Source organism: Misgurnus anguillicaudatus, chromosome 2 (genome assembly GCF_027580225.2).
Source record: "Misgurnus anguillicaudatus chromosome 2, ASM2758022v2, whole genome shotgun sequence".
NCBI classification, from domain to species: domain Eukaryota; kingdom Metazoa; phylum Chordata; class Actinopteri; order Cypriniformes; family Cobitidae; genus Misgurnus; species Misgurnus anguillicaudatus.
This window is the reverse complement of record NC_073338.2, coordinates 33,035,114-33,053,984: the sequence shown is the minus strand read 5'-3', so window position 1 is coordinate 33,053,984 and position 18,871 is coordinate 33,035,114. Positions and strand designations below refer to the sequence as shown.

Genomic DNA, 18,871 nt, shown 5'->3' with positions numbered 1-18,871 from the left:
TGCTATTATTTTGAACAATACTGTATGTTGAGGGTCATACAAAGAATAATACAAACAGCTGGGGTCTCATTTTTAAAGCGTACGCATTAAACAGGGCTGGAAATGTGTGTACGCCAGTTCCTACGCAAAAAGTTGTAATCTATAAAAACAAACTTGACAGGAGAATGGGCTTGCAGGGTGGGATCTGAGGAGGATTCATGTATGCACACTTGCAGCTGATCTGTGATTTATAAAGGGAACATTGCTTTTTATATAAGTCTTAAAGGAATAGTCCATTTTCTTTAAAGAAAAATCCAGATAATTTAATCACCACCATGTCATCCAAAATGTTGATGTCTTTCTTTGTTCAGTCGAGAAGAAATTATGTTTTTTGAGGAAAACATTGCAGGATTTTTCTCATTTTAATGGACTTTAATAGACACCAACATTTAATACTCAACTCAACACGCAACAGCTTTTCTCAACGGAGCTTCAAAGGACCACAAACGATCCCAAACGAGGCACAAGGGTCCCATCCAGCAAAACGACTGTCACCCTTGACAAGAAAAACAACAAACATACACCCCCAAAGCACAACTTCTCGTCATGTAGATCTGGTCGTGATGCGCCAGCTGACCCCACGCAATATGTCATGACGTCAAGAGGTAACAGAGGACGAACGCGAAACTCTGCCCCAGTGTTTACAAGTGCGTTGAAAGAGGACCGTTCCTACGTTGTTGTATGTCAACTGATACTAATTAATGTCTTTGTGGCAGTTTATTGTTTACAATGGTCCGCAAATGTACGTTTTATATATGTAACACGTGACCTTTCCACGGCATTACGCAATTACGTGAGGTCGTGCTGGACCGGACGTAGACGAAAAGTTGTGGTTTAAAAGAGCATATTTTTTATTTTTCTTGTCAAAAATGACAATCGTTTGGCTAGATAAGACCCTTATGCCTCGTTTGGGATCGTTTATAGTCCTTTGAAACTCTGTTGAAAAAAACTGTTATGTGTTAAGTGTTAAAGGAACAGTATGTAAGAAATTTATATCATAAAATGGCCCTGATATGTCACTAGACATTAAGAAATCATTTTCATTTCAATTACTTATATCACTGACAACAGTGGTCTGGCCAGGATTTTGTCATTTAAAAAGTGGAGTTGCAGCCCTCAACTGATGTTTATGTTGTCATGTTGTGTATTGGCCACCAGTTGTGTGATTGCAATACTAGTTTTTGGCCACAATCCTACATACTGTTCCTTTAAGTGTTGGTGTCCACTAAAGTCCATCAAAATGAGAAAAATCCTGCAATGTTCTCCCCAAAAAACATAATTTCCCCTCGACTGAACAAAGAAAGACATCAACATCCTGGATGACATGGTGGTGAGCAAACCATCTGGACTCCTCCTTATAGAAAATGGAATATTCCTTTAATATTTTTTGCCGTTTGCCATTTTCGGCTTTTCTGCATACGTAGACTTTAAGTAAAGTTTCTACGCACAGTGTTATAAATGAGACCCCTGGTGTATTTCGAATGCACGGAAATGTTGAATCATGCTACCACAACTTGTGGCAAAATCCAGAAAATGTGAGAAATACTGGAATAAAAGCAATACCGTGAAAAAACCCAAACATAATCACCAGAGACACAATGGTGAAGAGAGTTCTGAATATGTAGCTTGTAGAAGCTGAAAGCACCACAACCCCCACAATCGTCGACAAAGCACCTTGGAGTATGGGAAAGCCTAAGTGCGCCAGTGCATCCACGACTCTCTCGTTCACATCCGATTTCTTACTGGACACAAACGTGTAGGAGATGTGAGCAGAGAAGTCCACAGAGAACCCAATGCTAATGACCAGGTTTATCATGGAGATGGAATCAAGGTTAACATTTAACAGTGCCATGAACCCCGTAACTCCCAAAATGACTGAAGCTATAGCAAAAGTCACCCAAAGGGCACAAAGAGGATTTGGAATTAGCACAAGAGAAATGACTAGCATGACTGCAGTTGCTACACTGATGGTCTGTACGGTGGTGTCACCGATCACAGTATACTGATCATAGTATATAAATGCTGGATGGTAGACCACCAATGGCCACTGGCAGTCCTCCGCTGTCTCTCGTAATAAATTCAGCATGGTCTTCTCCGAGGAAATGTTGAATGTCTGAAGAAACACACGTGATGCAGCTATGTCAGCATTGGTTATGTTCACATCCTGTTTGAACATGGGATGGTGGTCCAGAAACTGATCGAGATGTGTTTTAAAACCAGCCTCAGAACTAATATTTTTGCTATTTTGCTTTGCGTACTTCTCAAAAGAATCAAGCCAGGATGTTGATAAGTTCATGACAAAATCTAGCTCCTTAAACTGTGCGAAACAAGACTCGAGTTTGTGGCGTTCATTCTCCTCCCAATATGGAAATGTACCATTAACAGCTAACATCACATTCGGACCGTAATATTTAAAATATGTCTTTTCTGCCTCATAGTACTGGACGATGTATGATTCATCAACTGCTAGATTCTTGAGGTCAATGCCCTCCTTAAGCCTCAGGCATCCATAAACACTAATCGCAATGTATATGAGGTACAAAACAATTACAAATGCTTTAGTCCAAATTATGGTTAGAAACGGTCCATAGTACTTCCTGAAAAACAGCATCATTGGATGTTCTTCTTCGGTTCCTGTGGTATGGTTATAAGCTCCTCCGACACAGCAGACAGTGTACGCTTTAGATTGTCCTGTTTGACTCTCCTCTGGAACCTTCATGCAAGTTAACCAATGTCGGTTTTCCCCCTCCCTTCTACCATTCAGAGCCAGACACGCTCCAAAGAAAGTGATGTTAAAAAGGTAGCAGAAGAACACAGCCGTCCCGGCGTAGAGACAAAAAGACTGCACAGAGCCAAAAGGGTTGCTGTAGCTAAGGTAGAACGCTAGAACGTCAGTCAAGGTGGTGATGGTAATAGAAATGGCCGCTTCTCTGTAGGTGCAGGCCATGCGTTCTGGCACTGAGTCTTGAACATTGGTCCTCTGCCAGCTGGAGATCATGATGAACATGTCATCGATACCAATCCCTGTGAATACATTATTCAAAAGTATATGTATGAATGCACTGTAGGAGCTTTGGATATAAGGGTCTGCCAAATGCATATTTAAATGAAATGCTAATCTTACCAAGAATAAGGAATGGAGATGATGCCACGGTAATAACAAATGGCACGTTCAAGAGTAAAAGCAACCCAAAGCTGGCCAGCACTGCTTGTGCAGTTGAAAAAACTCCAAGAGATGCCACCCACACTTTGCTTCTGACATTGTCGAACCTGTCGGGTGAGATCAAGCGATGTCTAGTTATTAATATCAAAACAATTATATTAACACATTTGGGTGATTCTCGCAAAATTAGATGGTTACACTTTAAGGCGTCACTGTTACATTATATATTTAAGTACCAAGTAATAATCATCAACAACATGTACTTACTGTAGGGTTGGGGTTAGGAATACGGTTTGGTTTAGGATTAGTTGCATGTAATTATGCATAATTAACTGTTATTACTATAATAATTATGTAACATGTGTATCAAAGACACCGTAAAATAAAGTGTTACCAATTAGACTTATGAGGTGTCATGAAACATTTTGATAAAAAAAGTAAATGCAAAGTAAGAGTATCAAAATAAGCAGTGTATATACAGTTACAAACATCTCTTCTATATCTCTTTCTATCTACTATTTTGCACATGATTTCAAATAACATCATACAAACCAATTTTTTTTTGTTTTTTCCACATTTAAGGGGAAAATATTCATTACCGCAACGTGTCCATGACTGGATTTGGGTTCTTTGACATGGAAATATTTATAATTAAAAAATCAAAAAAATAAAAAGCTTCAGTGCATGTTATACTATAAACATTTACAATAAAGAAACATGGGGTATTTGGTGATCGTTGGTAAATGTAGAGACAATAATAAGGAATATAAATGTGTCCAAGAAAAATTTTCAATCATTGTTTAAGCCCTCAAGGAACTAACATTTTGAAAAAAAAATGTTGGAAGGGACATAACTGGCTTTGACACTCAAGATGGCTGCCAGGTAAGCAGTTCTTATTTTATCTCTCCAGATAAAAGTTGAAATTTTGTTTGTCATAGTACCTAGACTTTTTAGTTATCATTACCGAAACATGAGTTTTTAAATGCATATATTTAATGTAATATCATGTTGCGGTAATGATAATTTTTTATAATGATAATCTGAACAATGTAAATAATTCTATAGGAAATACACTGTAAAAAATTTCCTGTAGAATTTACAGTAACTTACTGGCAGCTGGTTGCCAGCAACTTACTGTAAATTAACATACAGTAAAAATACTGTATACAATTTTACAGTACTATTTAAAGTACTGTATGCATTTTTACAGTACTATTTAAAATACCGTATACCGTTTTACAGTACTATTTAAAATACCGTATACAGTTTTACAGTACTATTTAAAATACTGTATACAGTTTTACAGTACTATTTAAAATACTGTATACAAATTTACAGTACTATTTAAAATACTGTATACATTTTACAGTATTGTTTAACATGCTGTAACTGTATTTACAGTATTTTATATTTTCTACTGTAAAATATACAATAATTTTATACTACAATGTATATATTACAATGTGTATTTTACCGTAAAATTTCCTGTGATTCAAATGGGATGATTTTCCCATTTCTATTTACTACAAAACTGCACAAAATTTAAATGGAGGTGTTAAAACAGCTCTAAGTAAATTACAAAAATAAGCAATGACAACATGTTTTTAAAATTTAATTTAGTTTTTCAAAAACATGAAATCAGATTTTCATATTTTTGCACACTGAACTTTCAGCTTGCATCACAAACTGTTTTTCTTAAACCTGCAATAACATTTACTCATAGATATCATATTACAGAATTTTAAATCAAGTCATGAACTAACTCAGTCATAATAACAATGTTCAAATACAAAATACTTTCCTGAGTAAAATAAAATCTTTTATCCTGTAACACACAAAACATTTACACACACATATCACAGCATCAATTCATGAACAATACATTCAAATGTAGTCATAAGCAATGTCAAAAACTTATACATTCAAAATATTATTCTGAGTAAATTGTAATTTCTTGCAGCAACAGCTTTTTCAAAGCCAATGTTACATTTACTCACTGTTTCATTTCACAGTATTATCAAATAATACTAGTACAAATTCAGTTATAACTATAGACGGTTTCATCAGGAACAACATAAACAAGCGGCTGTCGCGGTCCGCATGAACTTCCGATAAACTCCGCTAAGAATAAAAAACAACAAAGTTCTTTAAACGCATTTTATTTATATAACAAGCAAAAAAACAACACATAGATTAGCTCGGAAACCAAAACATTTGTTATTTTCGACGAGGCTTTTGTTCAAGAAATCAGTTTACCAACTAGTCAGACCATTAAAAAAGCGAAACCGGAAGTAAGGTTCGGATCCAGACGTGTGTCATGTGCGTCCGATGAAACCGTCTATAAGAATAATAAAAAAAAAAAAAACGTAACAAAACTTTCTTCAATATTTACCAAATGTTATAGCATACCGAAAGATGTACTTACCTCTGAATAAACTCCAAAGTAGTGGCTGCTTCCACTTGGTACTCGATGTTGAGCACGTAGTAGCAACCAAAGTGAACAGCAAATGCTGAAGAAATGGTAGGTCAATCGCAGGAAAGCGGACTTAGCCTTCAATCGGCAGCATCCATTTTTTGTTTTGTAGATCTGGATCCTCTGAAAATAATTATTTAATAATAGCGTTTGTTATTTGATTTTGGTGTAAGTAACAATATTTAGATGTTAGAGCTTTTCTCAATAATTTGAAATCTATCATTTTAAAGTGATAGTTGATATGTCCCCAAAATTCTGTCATCATTTACTTACCCTTGTATTGTTCTAAGCCTGTAGGAGTTGATTCTGTTGTATTTATTAGTACACAAAAGAAGATATTTTAATAATTGATGGTAAGCACAGTTGATGGTACCCACTGACTTCCATAGTAAGAAAAACAAATACTGTGGAGGTCAAGGGGTATTGTCAACTATTAGATTACCATCATTTATCAAAATATTATCTTCGCTCAAGAAATTTAACTCATGCAGGTTAAGAACAACACAAGAATAAGTAAATGAGTACAGAATACAATTTGGGGGGGGGGGGGTACCTAAAAAGGCCAATCATCATTTCATTACTCTTGATATTCAAAACTCAAGAAGAATGCCAAAATTTAAGCATAATGCCTAACATTAACAAAGCATTAAAGGGATAGTTCGGCCAAAAAATGATATTAATCCCAACAGCACCACACAAATTACCCTCAGAAGACCTTTGCTTATCATCCTGGAGCCACTTGGATTTATTTTGTGAAGGATGGACGCACATTTTTTGGACTTGAAGGACGTGGACCCCGTAACTTCACATTTAATTAACTGAAAGTTCTAAAACATATTCTAAAATATCTGAAAATGTGTTTGTCTGAAAAACGATGGACATATGCATCTCGGACAGCTTGGGGGTAAGTAAATCATGGGATTAATATCATTTTTTGGCCCAACTATCCCTTTAATCTTTTTAATGTTCCCAAAGTATGTGTTAAAGAATCTTACCAAGCATGATCAGCCGTGGAATGGAAGCAAGGGAAAGCGTGGTCTCTACATCTGCCGTTGTTGTTGTGACCTGCACACGCGCGCGCGCGCGCGCGCACACACACACACACACACACACACACACACACACACACACACACACACACACACACACACTTTTTCTTACTGGCAGTTATATCAATTTAATTCAACGACGTGGACGTGGACCCTGTAACTTCACATTTAATTAACTGATAGATCTAAAACATTTTCTTAAATATCTGAAAATGTGTTTGTCTGAAAAACGATGGACATATGCATCTCGGACAGCTTGGGGGTAAGTAAATCATGGGATTAATATCATTTTTTTGGCCCAACTATCCCTTTAATCTTTTTAATGTTCCCAAAGTATGTGTTAAAGAATCTTACCAAGCATGATCAGCCGTGGAGTGGAAGCAAGGGAAAGTGTGGTCTCTACATCTGCCGTTGTTGTTGTGACCTGCACACGCACGCACGCACACACACGCACACACACACACACACTTTTTCTTATATCACTTTAATTCAACGACCCATTGTCAATTATTCCTTACATAATGTTAGAGAGAAACTGAGAGACTGACTTCAAAATAGCGTTAAAAGCTAGGTTTGTCGCCTAGCATTTCAGATGAACACTCACCTGTACCAAACGCAGTCAAACTCGAAAAAGAGGACCGTTTATGTTGATATGTCGATGGTGAAATGTTCTAAAAAGGGGAAGAAAATAATTAAATATGATTACTTGCACAGAAAGTTGCGTTTTGTTCAGTCTTAAACGAGTTTCTACCTCAAAGCTCTCTAACTATTTTGTTCACAACAGTCGTGTGAGGTAAATTACCGTCAACTGCGTGTTGTTAAGTGTTTAAAAAAAGTGTTTCAAATTAATGAACTAAACCAAAAATATTAAATATGGTAAGAAATCACAAGATTACTTACCTTTGCAGATGGTGAAATGTTCTAAAAAGGAAAATAAATATATATGATAACGTGCACCGAAAGTGTTGTTGAGTCTTACAAAGAGTTTTCACCACAAAGCGCTTTCCCTATCTAGTCACAACAGTCCTAACGTGTGAGGTAAATTACCGTTAACTGCGTGTTGTTTCAAATTATTTAACCAAATAAAAAATTAAATATGTTAAGAAATCACAGGATTACTCATTTTACTTACCAGCTGTTTAACTTGCAACCATTGTCCTGTGTTCTTTTTTTCTTCGGGCGAGGGATATCCGTGCCTTTCTGTAAAGTGTCAGGGTTTCGCGCTCATTTTTTTTTTTACTGTATTTCGATTTACTGATGGCTGGTCATAGAGTGCAAAACAGCGCACTGTACCGCCATACGCACACACAAATTAACAGCGTGTAAGGTCCGCGTTGAGTCATGACTCTTCTCAAAAAATAATGTGACATACAAAACTATAACATTGATTCATGATAACATTAAAAACGTTTACTTTACGTGTAATAAATAACCGGATAATCTTTTGCAAGTGAGCTGCGGGTTTGTGTACAGGCACGTGATCAGCACAGACGTGATTACATCCAGGGCTGCGTCTCAATTCGTTCCCTATAGCTCCCGAGGTGGGGAATCATTATATCGTGTAGTATGCGGGTTCGGCCACTGTCAAGGACCCTCACTTTATATTGGAACACTATTTCGGTTTCCTGTGTCGTGGCTGCTTACACGCGTTGAGAAAATTCACAGCTGGTATTCATCACTCATCAACAACCGGCAAAACCTATCTCTAATTTTTAAACACTTACATTTATAAATTAATTCGAATATACAAAATACTTTAATGAATATGATTATATTGTGTTTTGATAAATAAATCAGCTCTACTTGCACTAATTTAGTTGTTTGATTGTTTTTAGGACTTTGTTTAAGTCTTCTGAATTTTACTTTACATTTAAAGTCAATATATAAATACAATAATATTACATTATTTGTATAAGATAGCTCAATCAGAGAGTTAATCCCCAAAAAACAAATTAGCACCACCTGCTATTAAAATACAGTATTTTTAATTAACTGTAAATTTTACAGTAAATAGAAAATACAGTATTTTACTGGCACAAAGATTACATTTCCCACAATGCAACATCAAAATACAGCAACATACTGTATAACATGCCCTACGGTAAAATACAGTTCATATTACAGTAAAATACAGTGTAATTTACAGAAATCGTTAACAGTGTATGTTTTAAATCCTCTAAAAATAATGGTTATATTAAGTTCAGACCTTAATCTTATATGTGAAAAAAATTGTCTTCAAGGGCTTTTTAAAAAAATCTGATGCTGAACTAGGATACATTAGAAAAAAAATACATTAGGCATTATACAAACCTTAGGCAAGATATTATTGAAAATGAAATTGCAAGAAAATATGTGATTGCAAAAAGATAAGTGACAGATGCAGTGCTCTTCTCAAATTCCTGCTGTCTTGATATTGAGGTAAAAAAGGCAACCTGAGAACAGAGACAAATTATCCTTAAAATCTATTTATTTTATATTTGTAAATACACGCACAAACAATGCACAAAGTAATATTTAGTGTTAATATTTAGTTCTACATTTTGCCCAATATCAAATATTTAATATCTAAAAACACTTACTTCTGTGAGGGATGTTGTCACATTGGAGAGCAAGTTAATAAAGCCTTGAAGCCAAATGTCTCCCAGTGTCGAGTTTTCTTGTAAATAATAGAAAAGTCTTAGTGCTTTGGCACTTTTAACAACTCCATTGTCATCCACATCCACCTCACTCATGTAATTTCCCAAGTGGATACAGTTGATCTCTGACTGACAGTATACTGGAAATGTTATGTTGACTAAATGAAAATTGCTTGCCTTGTAACCTAAGACATCAAGCAATGCATTTGAGTAACACCTTCCGTTCACTGTGGCACAAATATCTGAGTATGTGCTTTGATTTGCGACAAATTCTTTAACATCTCCATCTATGCGCAGTATTTCATCCAATGTCTCGCCGCTGAGTACATTTGTCTGAGAGGAAAATATCACAGATGCAAAGACCCCATCGGTGTTAAGTCGTAGCACTGAAAACTGTGTATCATTTTGCGGAAAGGTTTCTTGAAAGAAAAGCCTCTCCAATTTTGCATGTCCATTCTTCGGCGTAAACTGCTCCACTATGTTGTTGGATTTCAGGTCCTTCAAAAAGTAAAATCCTCCTCCGAGAGCTGCAGACATCACCAGAGGAAGAGTGACAAACCACCACGGGTGAAGCCCTACAAATTTACCCAGACTTTCAAAACACATCCGTATGGGTTTTTCAATGCAGTCTGTAACGCAGGACACCATGGTCAAAGCAAAGATCTACAAACACCTTCACATTGTGTGCCTTCTAACCATCACTGTATAACAATGCTGCTACAGAGAGCCCTTATAGGACAGTGCATGTGTACTTTAGTTTATGGTAATTTATCAACATTTGCATGTGAGGTAATGAAGAGTATCAAAGGATCAGCTCATATTTCTGCTGGCTTCTCACAGCAGAACAAAAAGGACACAGTGCTAACACAAAGGATCTCTTCAGATCTTAGGTCTTTGTTATGTTGATAACCATTGGGGATACATCACCACTAGAATTACCTTTCAAGCCTATAGTCAACCTATAGAGGTTTCATTAGAGTAAACAATTTACTGAAGCAGTGATCCAGGTACATCCTGCATATAGAGGCAATTATCCTAATGAAAGAACAAAAGACATCTGAAGTAGCAATGAAACACACTTTAGAAATGCATAGGGTATTTTCAGGGAAAAATACAGTTTTTCTTTGTGCTGGTTACAAAAATGTTTAAAAACAAATATTTAATATTGAACTTACACCCTAAAAAATGTCTAATAGGTTGTGAGCATACCGAGCCCCTGAGGTGACATTGGAGTAAAAAAAATCTAAGTTTAGTTTCATGTTCTCACGAGAAACTTTCCCGTGCTCATGTGAAACTTTCGCGTGCTCATTTGAAACTTTCATGTGCTCACACGAAACATTCATGTGCAGAATTTTTTTAAAAGTTTAGTTTCACGCACGCACATGAAACTTTCGCATGCTCACGTGAAACTTTCGCGTGCTCACGTGAAACTTTCGCGTGCTCACGTGAAACTTTCGCGTGCTCACATAATACTTTCGCGTGCTTACGTGAAACTTTCGCGTGCTCACTTGAAACTTTTGATGCTCACGCGAAACTTTCATGTGCTCACGCGAAACATTCATGTGCAGAATTTTTTTAAAGTTTAGTTTCGCATGCTCACGTGAAACTTTCACGTGCTCACGTGAAACTTTCATGTGTTCAAGTGAAACATGCAGAATTTTTTTTTAAGTTTAGTTTCGTGCACGCACATGAAACTATCGCGTGCTCACGTGAAACTATTGCGTGCTCACGTGAAACTTTTGCGTGCTCACGTGAAACTTTCGCGTGCTCGCATGAAACTTTCATGTGTTCAAGGGAAACATGTGCAGAAATTTTAGTAAGTTTAGTTTCGCGCACGCACATAAAACTATGGCACGCTCACATGAAACTTTCGCTTTCACGTGCACGCCTGATAGTTTCACGTGCGCGCTCAATGGTTTCGCGGGTGCGCGCGAAACTAAACTTTATTCAATTTTTTTCTCCATGTCCCCTTGGGGGCTCCGTATTATCAGAATCTGGATGACTGGATTTCCTCATAGATCAAGTTTATTTTTATTTTTGTAAGGTTTTTATTCTATTTCTTCATATTTCTATTTACAGGTATAACAGCTAGGTTCCCAGACACCCAAACAGTGAAACCCCTCACCATGGAGGGCCCAACCCCCAGAACTAACCACTGAAACAAACCTGAAAATAATTCTGCAATCCACTATCCACTTACATTACTAAACTGAATTGTATTTCATTCATGAATTAAAGCCTGACAATTTTTTACATAATAATTATGCATTTGACAAATCACAGCATTAAAGCAACACTAAAGAGCTTTTGCTCTTTGCTCCCCCTACAGGTTGGAAGCGGAATTGCCCATTACCCACTGTCGTAAATAATTTAGCCTACTGCAGCAAAGCTGGCTCTGATTGGATTGTAGGTCTGCCGCAAAGCAAGTTTTTGTAGTTTTCACTCGTACTATAGGACCGCGACTCGACGGTTGCAAACTTCTTTAGTGCGGTTTTGGCCGATAGAGGGCTGCAAAGCGAATGTGAAAGTGCCGTCCACCCTGTTTCGAGTGGATGAACGACTGAAACTTTTTTGGAAACGTTATTTTAATGTTAAAAAAAACTCTTTAGTGTTGCTTTAAAAATGATGTTTCTTTTTCGGCAAGTCTTTTTTCACACCAGGCACTTGCAACTGTTTAAAAGTTTAGCTTCACATACTCATTCCTTATTTAGGAATAACAGTTAACTCAACAAACCTTAAGAAAACATCTGTGTTATACTATTTGTATAACACAAAGGTAAATATGAATTGTGTTAAAAAAACAGCATCTTCAAAGTATCTAGGCTTACCCTTTGCATAGAATTTTGGCTAACATGATGTTGGTGTAATAAAGTCCTTAACAATTTGTAACACTCAGATGAGGTACCTTGCAGTGAAGAGGTCAGAGCCAGTGCTTGTTTTTGTCTCTCTGAGATGAGGTGTTGTTGTATTTTTACGACACAGGCCATATATACTCAGAAACTTGGTTGTTCTGTTTGGGCACATTTATAGACCTTTTATAAGGTTTCTTGTTACCACATAACAAGCTAAAATACAACAATAAACAAGTATTTTATTTATATTTACTTACATGACATTTCAGCATTAACAATAATCTTGTAAACAATTTTGTTAAGTTTGTTTATGTATTTTTTCATTTGTTTTAATTAAACATTTAATTTAAATAGTTACAAATGTTTCGCAACTGATGAACTGCATTTCTTACGCAACATAACCGAACACGATGTTCGTGACGTCACGCTCTAGCCGGAAGTTCCAGCACAGGCAACAGTGAACGTGTGTTTAACCAGTTTAGTGTAAACAGCGGCATCATGGACGACGATATACTGACGACGTTGAAAATTTTAATAATCGGAGAAAGTGGTGTCGGTAAATCAAGGTAACGGTATTTATATGAGTATTTTTGAGTCTTTCCCGACAGAAAATTAAGCTGTCAAATAGCATTAGCTGTACCTGCACCGTGCTAACAAATGCTGACTGTCGCAGGTGTCCAGAATTTTAAACAGCAGTCGTCAAACTTACTTAAAGTTTGTTTTCGGCTAAAGACCTAAGGAAATTTTATCACAACTAGTTTTGGTGATAAAGTTTCTCGTGGTATTTTGAACCCTAAATATGCTGTTGACTTCTTTGTAAGCTGTTGTTGTTTGTTAGCATTTTATCAGTAACTTAGTTCAGCAGCATAAAGGCTACATTAGTTAGTCTGACTTTTAAAAACATGTTGGCATTGAATACTGAGTAAAGCGCTACTGTTGTCTTATGCCTTTATATTTTTAATAAGATACGAGCTTAAGTTTTAGCTGACAGCTGCGCCTTGTATAGCAGTCCTGCTAACTGCTGGTTATGTGGCAGTCAGATCCCTCCAGATAAAACAGGCCTAAGTTGGGATGAATTTGTATAAAGGTTGACAGTTAAAACACTATGAATAGGCTTTTTTACATTGTTATTTTACACTTATAAAGTAATTCAGCTGAATTTAGAAGTAAATGCTTCTCTAGAATTATTAATTGGATCCCCAAATCCTAGATATTAAAATTTTAAGTTTAAATTTATACCGTGATTGCCATTTAAAGGAGTAGTTCCTCCAAAATTGAAAATTCTGTTGATACAAACCTGTATAAGTTTCTTTTTTCTGATGAACACAAATGAGGATTTTTTTGAGGAATGTCTGTATGTATTCTTTGTTTTCCTACTATGGAAGTGAACGGGGCTTACGATTGGTTTGGTTACAAACATTCCTCAAAATATCTTCCTTTGTGTTTACCAGAACAAAGAAATTTATACAGGTTTCAAACAACATGAGAGTAAATGATGTCCGAATTTCATTTTTGGTTGAACTATCCCTTTAATGTGCTCATATCTAATCTGTTTATTTTCACAGTTTGCTCCTGCGGTTTACAGATGACACCTTCGACCCAGAATTAGCTGCAACTATCGGTGAGTCACGCATATGACTGTTATCATTACTAGCTTTAATTCCATGAATGCAAGCAGACATGAATTGGTGACTTTATAGCATAATCTTACTAACCAATCAACACTTGTTGGTAAAATACATAGTTTTACCAACACGCAAATAACAAAAAATGTTACGACTAATCTTGTAGAGCATTGTTTCATCTCAAATTGTTTATTTAGGTGTGGACTTTAAAGTGAAAACAATTTCAGTAGATGGCAACAGAGCAAAGCTGGCCATATGGGTAAGTACATTAATGCTTATAGTTGGTTTATATGTACTTGACATTCAATAATGGGTGTAGCACAAAATATTGTAAGCATTAAATATTTGTATTCATTTGTCAAGTGTACACAATAGCTCACATGTTCTTTTACATCAGTTTACAGTTCATTTACTTTCTATTCCAGTAGGTGTCACTATGACACACTTGTAGATATATTTAACATTGTCCTGTACCTGTTGACAAAGCAGCTGAAATCTTTGACCGTTTTCATTTTTTAGGACACAGCGGGTCAGGAGAGGTTTCGAACTTTAACACCAAGCTACTACAGAGGAGCCCAGGGTGTCATTTTGGGTTAGTGTTTGTAAACCAAATAGGCTCTTTACAGACTAGTTTGTGTTAGTATGTGAAAGTTAAACTAGCTTGTTGTTCTTATTCTTTATAGTCTATGATGTTGCAAAGCGGGACACTTTTACAAAGCTTGAGAACTGGCTCAATGAATTGGAGACATACTGCACACGCAACGACCTGGTTAAAATGCTAGTCGGAAATAAAATTGACAAGGTTTGTTTCATTCATTTTGTAAATATGCTAAATGGTGTTTTGATGTCCAAGCAATTTTACATAGACAAACACTGTTTTATAAATACATCCAATGATATAACGTATATGGCGTATGTGTTAAGTTTATTTTCTAACCAATTGACATCAAAGTGTCACCTATATGAACAATTCTGTCCGTTTGTGGGTAAGGTCCACCTAGGAAACTATCGTGATTGACTTCCTTAGTTGGAATGCCGAGAAGTTATTTTGAAAAAGTGTCATAAATAATTTTATTCACCTGACCATGAATCAATGTTTTTTTCACATCCTTACAAATCGCTGCATATTGAGACCATCATAAACTAGATCTAATCCCAGAAATTAATACTGAGTCACCAGCTTTAATCAAATCAAGTCATGAGGAAATGACGTTCGCTTAGAGATTCTAAAATTTTCCAAGTTACATTTCCACATTTGCGTATTATCATTAGGAGCTTTATAATGCAGACCTTTTAAATCTGTTTTCAGAATCTTACACTGGCACTTGTTCAGCCATGAATGGTTTGCCCTAATGGCCAAAAAATAAAGTAAATAGTGTGACCTTTTACTAAGGAGAACAAAACGCATTACAAGGTTTTATCGAATTCTTTCTGGTTTATTGAAATGGATGAAAACAAATGAGTAATTGTACAGCTTGGTCTTTGAATGAAGTCACGTTGAAACATGAAGTCCAGTTTTCTTGTTTGGAAAGTTCTGTGGGTGTCCAGATCCAGAGAAGTTACAGAATATCACCTTAAAATAGAAATGTTACAGTTGCACGTGGTGACATTTAATTGATTTTGTATTGGAAAATTTCAGAATGATAAACTGACTTCTCTGTTGCAGGACGATCATGAAGTAGACCGAAATGAAGGCTTAAAGTTTGCACGTAAACACTCAATGCTTTTTATTGGTAAGTGCTGTCTTTATTAATTATGGTTTCAACTTTAATATTTAATGTTTTTGATGTTTCCAGTTGGAATTTAGGCTTAATTGCTTTTATGGCTTTATCGTCCTATTGTGAGCCATCAGAGAATCTAAATGAGCTTAATAATTGGTCCCAGTCCAGCAAGTCTTGTCTTGCCAGGATTGTCTTTATATTTTCTAAGTCCTTATAGTGAGAATCAATTCAATTTAATTTATATAAAACTTTTCACAGTTCATTGTTTCAAAGCAGCTTTACATGAAATAGAAGCAAAGAACAAGAAAAGCATGGCAGCTTTTATATATCCACCTGTTTCTTGACGTAAATGTGGGCGCCGCCATCTTTAAGCTTTTCTGTTTATGACTTCCGGTGAGCCACTAAAGCTAATGGTAGTCTATTGCGAAGGACACAAGTGTGCAATTTTGACTGGCTGTTTAATGTTTATTATGAAATCCAGCAAGACTGACATAATTTGGCAGTTAGGGGTTGCCATAATAGCTAATACAAACGCAGCAAATCTCTAAAAAAATATTTGTTTTGACCATAATACATGCAGAAGAACTGAATGTGTATGTGGCGCACATGCACTCATGATCTGTATTTACAAATCCATCCAGTAAAACCTTTCATAGAAACTGCCAGTAAACAATAAATACAATAATTGTTTAAAAACAACTATTATTCTGATAAAAATATGCTGATTTATTTATTCTGCTACTATATATTATTACAAAAATGCAATAACATTACAGAATATATACGACATAATCTGCTTACTTAATGTTTATAATAGTTCGTAATGTGTTTGCGCATACTTTTGTTATGTTTTAAATGAAAAAGCAAATAGTTTAAAAAGTAAGCAAATAATTTCATAAGCTCATGTCTCCACCTAGTGCTTAAGAAGTGATGTAATAATATTTTCATTAAACGAAAACAATATTCAATACATGTAGTAGTTAAATATGTTTGTTATGATTTGTTCAAATAACTTACAATGTGTTGAATGAGAAAGATACTGCTGACTGTGTCGGACCGCGTAAAGCTTGACTTGTCGCCATAAGTCCAAAATCATGGAATTTTTGTAAACATTTGGTAGTTTTGATCAGTACTTAGGGTGATTAACAGATTTATGCAAAAAAATGTAAAAAAAAAATGTAATCTGATAAATTTAGTGGCTTTTTTGGCCACAAACAACCCGAAAGGGTAGTGAATTAAATTGCCCAAGAGCTTGAGTCTAGAGCAGACGTTTGTGGGCTACTTTATGCTTGCTTCCGTTTGCAACGCAATATGAGCAAAAAACTACCTGTGCTGATCTGTCTTTGCTTAAGCTATTTATGGACTTTCCCCGATGAAAGAAAACTGTTTTATGTGTTTACATGACCTTACACGTTATCAGTTTATTAACCATTATCGGCTTGAGACTGTGCATGTAAACGCACTCTGCATCATTAATTTATTATCGGACCGTGATGCCTCACTTTTGAAGCTCACATAATGCATCAGTTTAATGATCTACATTTCTTTATCTCTTCTCTTTCTTTATTCTTACCTTTGTGCTGCGATTATCAGAGGCTAGCGCAAAAACACGGGACGGAGTTCAGTGTGCCTTTGAAGAACTAGTGGAGAAGATCTTGCAGACTCCGGGGCTCTGGGAAAGCAGCATCCATGGTCAAGGTGTCCAGCTGTCTGACGAGGAGCAGCAGCGTCGAGGTGCCTGCGGAGGCTACTGCTCCCTGGTTTAACATACTCGCCTCATCCTAAAACCACAAACTGATGATAAGCACCGTTATCTTTTTTCTAAATGAGAAATTCAGGGGGGAAGGGTCTGCTCCCTCAGTGGTGGTCAAAGGGACCTTTGCAGTTTGCACACCCTGTCACATAGCTGTCTTTAGTGTCTGAGCATTTTGTCGTTGTTATTATTGATTGATGCATCACAGTACTATTTTACCAGTAAACAGTTATGCAAAATATATCCGAGTGAGGATTACAATCTGAGCAGGTTACTATACCCCCAACAAGAGTACCGAGTTAACTTGCTTCCCCCTCAATGACAGAGTCACCTTTGACCTGATGCTTGTAGGCCAATAGGATTACAGAAGAGGAGGGGCAGAGAAACCCGTCCTTTATACATATACCATTACATGTTAAATTTCATCCATACACTATGCTTGTTTCTGCTTAATATATATATATCTGTTGCTCTTATTTTGAAATCTTCAATTGTTTATTTATATTCCCATGTTTTTTTTTTTTAAATATATTTTGTTGCCTAGCATGGTCCTATTTTCTTAGATGTTTTTTGTTTTTCAGTTACAGAAATATCGCAAAGATTTGTCTATGAAATGCAGCTGCAGTATCTATTAGTTTGTTTTGAAGACTACACTACTTTTAAGCTTATTTAATCCATGATGACCCCTAGCTTGTACGAATATTACACCGGCCGGCCCATTTTAACTCCACTGTGTTTTTAGACGTGAAATTTGCTACGGCTATTCAATAAGTAAATGAATACCAAAAACGATTTCTTATTGTTTTAACCACAATAGCTTCCTGTGACTTGGGTTGTGGTATCTCAACTTGACGGATGAAAGATTTGATCATGCCTTAATAGTTATTAGCGCTGCATGTTTAACATTATCTTCGCGAGTCTGTCGAGAGTGTTAATATAGCCAGTCAGAATGGCCAATGGTATATGGTTAAAGCGGTCATTTAACTTAACTGGTAACACATCTTGTTTATAAAATTTGAGTGTTAATGCTCTTCACTTGCATTCCTCTTATAGTGATGTTTGCCATGCTCCAGAGAGATTATCCTGTCATGCCAAGAATTTCTTGGGACTTCTTGTAACCACAAAACCAAACACTAACCAGTACCATAATTAGGACCTCTTACAATTGATGGGTATTGAGTTTAGATGGAACAGCGTTGTTCTCATGAATGCTTTATACTCATTTCTGTAAATGTATTTTCCTTTGAAGGCTGTTGTACTTGAACGATGAAGTACATTTTTGTTATTTAGTGTAACTTTGGAGTAATTATATGTCTTTTGAGAGCAACCGTGCTGTTTTCTGCATTAAAATGTCTAACTTCCCAAAGTGTTTTAGTATCTTGTTCTGATAAGATGTTTATAAGTTTGTGTAAAACTTTCTTAGGAAAATATTCGGAAACATTTTTTAATTATATAAACATGATTTTGGGTAATTGTTACTGTAATTGATACAATATTGATGTTGTAGATGTTCTCTATGGCAGTCGTTCTCAATATTTTTGGCGTGCGGCAACCCTTGTG

General features: G+C 36.0%; 2 protein-coding genes and 1 long non-coding RNA gene across 3 annotated transcripts; 1 reads left to right on the top strand and 2 right to left on the bottom strand.

Annotated features, from left to right (window-relative positions):
- Window positions 1-1,374: 1,374 nt before the first annotated feature.
- Window positions 1,375-10,622, bottom strand: ptchd3b (patched domain containing 3b). The gene is made up of 4 exons (XM_055203944.2): window positions 9,304-10,622; window positions 9,035-9,156; window positions 3,164-3,309; window positions 1,375-3,063 (listed from the first exon to the last, which is right to left on the bottom strand). The coding sequence occupies exons 1-4, from the start codon at window positions 10,006-10,008 to the stop codon at window positions 1,544-1,546; spliced, it is 2,493 nt and encodes an 830-aa protein (XP_055059919.2). The 5' UTR covers window positions 10,009-10,622; the 3' UTR covers window positions 1,375-1,543.
- LOC129431902 (uncharacterized) lies at window positions 5,584-8,439 on the bottom strand. The gene is made up of 6 exons (XR_012357810.1): window positions 7,857-8,439; window positions 7,625-7,645; window positions 7,329-7,395; window positions 7,079-7,148; window positions 6,671-6,740; window positions 5,584-5,798 (listed from the first exon to the last, which is right to left on the bottom strand). It is a non-coding gene; the product is annotated as an uncharacterized lncRNA (long non-coding RNA).
- A 1,993-nt stretch (window positions 10,623-12,615) lies between the features above and the next one.
- Window positions 12,616-18,677, top strand: rab18b (RAB18B, member RAS oncogene family). The gene is made up of 7 exons (XM_055202758.2): window positions 12,616-12,778; window positions 13,778-13,833; window positions 14,035-14,096; window positions 14,357-14,429; window positions 14,521-14,639; window positions 15,504-15,570; window positions 17,152-18,677. Exons 1-7 carry the CDS (start codon window positions 12,711-12,713, stop codon window positions 17,322-17,324), a joined length of 618 nt encoding a protein of 205 aa, XP_055058733.1. The 5' UTR covers window positions 12,616-12,710; the 3' UTR covers window positions 17,325-18,677.
- The last annotated feature ends 194 nt before the right edge of the window (window positions 18,678-18,871 follow it).